The sequence below is a fragment of the Phoenix dactylifera genome, chromosome 3, assembly GCF_051530095.1.
Source record: "Phoenix dactylifera cultivar Ajwa chromosome 3, Ajwa_hap1_PhDact_Kaust_v1.1, whole genome shotgun sequence".
NCBI classification, from domain to species: domain Eukaryota; kingdom Viridiplantae; phylum Streptophyta; class Magnoliopsida; order Arecales; family Arecaceae; genus Phoenix; species Phoenix dactylifera.
Genome location: NC_143192.1, coordinates 2,552,343 through 2,558,140, shown reverse-complemented (window position 1 = coordinate 2,558,140; position 5,798 = coordinate 2,552,343). Strand labels below are relative to the sequence as shown.

The 5,798-nt window shown below is 42.7% G+C and overlaps 1 protein-coding gene across 1 annotated transcript; it reads right to left on the bottom strand.

The window, feature by feature from the left end:
• Window positions 1–1,220: 1,220 nt before the first annotated feature.
• Window positions 1,221–2,487, bottom strand: LOC103708735 (uncharacterized). The gene has a single exon (XM_008793789.5). It carries the CDS (start codon window positions 2,439–2,441, stop codon window positions 1,485–1,487), a length of 957 nt encoding a protein of 318 aa, XP_008792011.4. The 5' UTR covers window positions 2,442–2,487; the 3' UTR covers window positions 1,221–1,484.
• Between the last annotated feature and the right edge of the window lie 3,311 nt (window positions 2,488–5,798).

Sequence of the window (5,798 nt, the reverse complement as noted above, 5' to 3'; positions counted from 1 at the left end):
AAAACCCGCTCTAATATTACGAGAAATTTGTATTAGAAATAAGATTTGAATTGCTTGTTCTGTTCATGGCACTGATGTGCTTTATATACAAGTTGAGTCTCCAGATATAGTAGAATACAATAATAAAATTCATGATTATGGAAAAGATACTAGAAGCCAAAATATAGTATAATATAATAGCAAAATTCTATGATTTGGTATAAATATTAAATTTGAATATGACAATCTGGTCTCATAATTTTTAGAGATTGATCTGGATGATATACCAAGATTGTGCATGTAATCCGATGTTATATCTGATATCATACATACTATAATAGGCAAGATTGTGCATGATTCTAACAACTATAATAAAATAGTTACAGATGAGAACTATCGGCGGTATCCATGATGTGGTGCACATATTGTGGATACTCATGAAGTTAATATGGATTCATCATAATGCATTGATTGTGTGCCTTGAATGGTCAAGGGTGGGAAAAATCAATCTCACTCACACCTGATCTTTGGATAAACCGAGCTACCAATATAATGGAGACTTGATATAATATTAAGGGTTGAAATGAGGACCAATGCCTCATAAAATGAAATCCCATCTCATGTCTAAAACTGTAACCGTTGTTCAGCAATCCTTGCCATGTGTGTGTAGAGAGATAGAGAGAGACTGGATTAATTACATTTGAATAATCTTCACTTAGATCCGGGCACATCTAAATTGAATGATAGGAATCTAATATCGACTATCTAAGTTATTGGATTTGATCTACCACCTCTAATTTGCTTGTATACCATGACCATATGATTTGAAGATGGCTAGCCTAAACATTAGGAGGCCAAAAGATAGATAGTGTAAATAATATTAAATAATAATATATTTTTTTATCAGTTGATGTATAAGCTAGGAATTTCTAAATTATATGATTTTGATATGTAAGCAATTTAGAGGTAGCAAATCATATTCAATAGCTCGGATCATCGATGCGGGACTCTTCATAGTCCAATATAGAACTAACATGATTTGAGTAGGGATTCACTTGAATATAGCCAAGTCCATATATATATATATATATATAGAAAGTAGGGTTTTCTGGAAGGACCGGAGAACGTTAAACTCTTGGCGGGCTGCCAGGTTTCGCCTATATATATATATAGAGAGAGAGAGTTAGATATGACTATACCACAATAAAATTATTCTAGGTGGATTCATTTCACCTTAGATCCACGATGAATCTGATTTACCTAATAATTTCTCCAAATTCTATTCCAGTAAACAAGTATCCCCCAAGCTTATTTTTACACAAAATGTTACAAAAGATAAAAAGAATTTAGATTACAAGGAAAACCTGTACGAACTCACCTTAACCATCATCTACATTTCCATCTCTCTTTTTATTCCATGACTCTCAGCACCCTGCGATCGCCCTACAAAATTTTATATTTTTTTCTCCGCTCATTTTTGCGCTTTCTTTTCCATGGGAGAGAAATTAGAAGCTGGGAGTGAGGATGTTGAGAAGAGAAACTCTAGTATTAATTAGGGTCCTAAACACCCTCTCACTGCTGCTCTCCAACGCCTTAATGCACTGCTCCAACTTCTCCATCTTATCCAACGCCGCGCTCCGCCACGCCGCCTCCTCCTCCTTCTCCCTCTCCCTCCCCTCCTCCCGCTCCTTCATCATCGCTCTGGCCCTCGCACTCCACCTCAGCACCGCCGCCACCCACGCCTGCCTCCCCGTCCAACCCGCCGCCGTCCCCCACGCTTGCCTCCCCGTCCCACCAGCTGCCGCCTCCGTCGCCGCCCTCGACACCGCCACCACCCGCACCATCACCGCCCCGGACGCCGCCACCGCCGCGACCGTCACCTTTCTCATGATCCCCGCCATCTCGGCCGCCTCCCCGCTGTCCTCCTTCTCCTCCGCCGCCGCCATCGACGGCGACCTGCCGACGTCGCGGATGCCGGCGGCGAGGCGGATGAGTTCTTTCTCGGCGCGGCGCTGGGCCCGGACTGCGGAGGCGAGGCGGGGCTCGTCGTTGCGGCGGAGGGCGACCTGGGCGTCGGACTGGTAGCTCTTGAGCTCGGCGAGGGCGGCGCGGAAGGATCCGTGGGCGTCGGCGAGGCGGAGGAAGTCGTCGAGGAGGCGGTCGGTCCAGGGGGAGAGGCGGCGGCGGCGGAGAGGTTCCTGGGCCTTGGGGAGGAATAGGAGGTCGGCGAGGGCTGCTAGGAGGGCTTCAAGGCGGCCAAGGCCGTCGGCGATCCACTTCTGCGACCCCGACAGCGGCGGCGGCGCGGCGTGCCACTCCCGGAGGCCTTGGATCTCGGAGGAGACGGCGGGGTAGAAGCGGCACGAGATGCTCGAACAGCGCAGGGGATTCTGGTGCCGAGGGCTGAGAGTGGCGCAGCGCGGAATAGGGAAGGATAGGGAGCGGCGGATTCCGCCCACCATTTTGTCTTCCCCACCCTCGTTATTCACGATTTATTCAGGATAGAGCTGGAATAGGGGGTGGGTGAGCGAGAATTGAGGTGGGAGAGGATTATATATATGGGGGGCGGCATGGAAGAAGAGCGCACGAGGGGCAGAGGGGATGGATCCGGGGTGGGCCCAGGTTTTTTTTTTTAACGGTATTTTATTTTTATTAAATTAAGTTTGAGTACATCCTGCCAAATTAAAGAAACGGATGGCCCAAATTTGATACGAGGAATCTAACGCACAATTCCTTTTGTTTTTTGCTTCTTCTTTTTTATCCCTTTGCCATTTTATAGCCGATTTGCTTTTTGACCGCCATTTTACGCTGGCTTTTATTCCAGCATATATTTATACAGGATTCGCAGGCATTTACACTATGTTCTACATTTTTTTTCTAGTTTGCCACAAAATTATATTATCTCTTCACAAAAATTATATCTTTGTACACACAACTATTTGTAACTGTCTACAAAGAGGGATATAAATGTGTACTGAGATGGACTAAAAATTAAACAATTTAAGAGTTATGGGACGTGAATTAAACTATTGGTGAGACTTGCTTAGGTACGTCATACTTAGGGCTCGTTTGGTTTGCGGGAAGCATTTTCTTTTATAGGAATATGATTCCTGGGAAACAAATTCCTAGGAAGAGGATGCCTAGGAAAATACTCTTAGCATGTTTGGTTGACCATGGAAAAGTGACAAATTTCCAAAGTGTTTATGTTTGGTTGGCCATCCACTTTCCTAGAAAAGTTATATATAATTCCTATTATGCCCTTAATAAAAATTAGGTCTTTAATGCATCTTTAATGCTGAAGGGTCTTTTTGGAAAAAAATAAAAATAGAGTCTTTTCCATGAAATGTAGGAATCATATTCCCATGGGAATACAACTTCCCCGTCTCTCTCCTTTAAAAACTCCAGCCAAACAAGAGGCATCTCATTACTTTCCCGTTGACCACACTTTCCCCCCTTCTTTTCCCGCTAATCAAACGAGCCCTTAGTGGTGGCGAATTTTGATCTAAGCTGATAACCCGATCTGCAAACTATCTACTTTATTTTAAGTAGGTTGGAGTTTTACATGAAAAGTTTAGGTTATAAAAGTATCAACCCAGCTAGGCTTGTTTGTTAAGTGGGTCGGATTTAAGTCTAAATTTTTGACATATTTATCCCATTTTGATTCGTTTAATAATTGAATTAAGACATGACTTGACCTATTTAACCTATTTAATTAAGACTTGTTTAACCCTTTTAAAATCTATTTCATCTATTTTTATCCTATTTAACTCGACTTGTTTAGTCTATTTAACTCGTCTATATTCATTTTTATTTTGCTTTAATCCGTTTAACCTAATTCAATCTGTTTAATAAATAGGTCATGTTGAGATCTAAATTTTTGACCTATTTAATAAATAGATCATGTGTAAGTTGACAAATTTTGGACCCAACCTGCATCCGGCCCGACTTGTATTTAACTCGGTTTGCCGGGATTGATACCCTAAGTCATACTTCTCAATTAAAGTCTGAATAATACTAACAAATTGTTGGACATAATAGTTCTCATTCTATTATTAATTTCTTTCTTTTTTTTCTTTGATGATTCTAAATGTTTTTTGATTTTGGAAGCGCATAATGAGAAGTAATCCCACTTTCCTAATTATTACATGAACTGTCATGACAAATGAGGCAGCCTATTAACTCCCAGAGCATGCACCTCTCCCATTCAGTGATAGTATAATTCTTCAAATACACTGGAACTAGAACATATTTGGAATAAAATACAGGACTGGACTTTAACTGTAGAAATATCATTAACATAAACATTTATTCATGCACCCACGCCTTTATGAGTGGCATATAGGGAAGCTGGTATGGCATCTACCTTCCGCTTATAAAAGTCGAAATGACTGGCCATTTCTGCTAGGTGGCTGTTCTGGTGCGAGAGTATTCTTGGAAGGAAAAAATGGCTTCATTTTGCCACGGTTTTTGCCACTTGATACCCCATTTTGGAGAAAATAACGTAGTCTGATAGTACTAAGAATTGTAGAAAGCCTGGGGCGATGGGGGTGTTTTGGGAAATAGGGGTGATTGTCCTTCGTCTATGAGGAGAGACTTCACCTAAGGCTACAAATGGGTCGGGTCGACCCGAGACCCAACCCGATCCGAAATTTAGGATCCGCGGGTTCGGGTCGGATCCTAAAATTGGATCTGAATCATTTTCTGGGTCGGGTGTAGGTTTACCGAACGGATCCGATCCGACCCGAATGGACCCAAAGAGAGAGAGGGGGAAAAGCAAAAGTGAGTTTTTTTTTTTCCTTCTGTTTTTTGGTTTTTGTTTCTTTTAACTTTTGCAGGGAGGAACTGAGGGAACACCGAACTGAATATGGGTCATGTGCCAGTTTTCTGCAATGGAATTGGATTTTGGAAGAAGGTCTGGGATTTTTTTTTGTCCTCGTGAGAGGGGAGCTGGGAGATACCAAGTTCCGTCCAATCAGTCATATAGACAAAAAATAGTGTGATATGAAATTTGGCTTGTAGACCGACTAGAGATCAATTGCAAGTATTTCCAGGGTCACCCAGCACCTCGTAATTATGATATGACCAAATTAGATTTGCCTAAACTCTTTCTCAAAAGCACAAAAAAATGGACCCGACTCGGACCCGACCCGACCCGACCTGACCTGACCCGATCTTCAATCAGGTTAGGTCTGGGTCCAAAATTAGGATCCGAACAAAAAACCGGATCGGATCGGAGTCATTTGCACCCATACTATTGTTGTGCCTTTCTAGAGAAAGAATGGAGAATTTTCGGAAAAGTGATTTCTTTAATACATTGTCTCACTTTCTTCTCCTTAGTTTAGGATCGGCCCAACTCTTAGACAACTGAGGCTCCAGCCCAAAAAAGGCGCACAGCAGGAAAAGCTTCAAAGACAAAACAGAAAAAAAATGTCTCCCTTAGTGAGTTCGCCTTAGGCCCCCAAATGCATTGGGCCGCTCCTGCCATGGTTGGAGTTCCTCTGTGTGAGTGCTGGATCTGGCAAATTAGGGCATTCAAAAGTGGTTCAAATATAGCAAAGACAATGGTACTGCAGTTGGTCACTGCTGCTTATTTCTTGATCAATGGGTAGTTTCCTAAGTCCCTTTTTTCTCTCCAATGGTTTCACTTGTTTGCTTTTTTGCCCTAGGGTTGGCCAAATCTATGGTTTATGTTGTCTTCCGACATTAATGGTTGTAGTGTCCTTCTGGCCTTGCATGATCTCTTTATATTATATGATGGTGGAAGTGGTTGGGGTGGCTGGGCTTACTATGAGAGAGGGGGGGGGGGGGGGGGGGGGGGT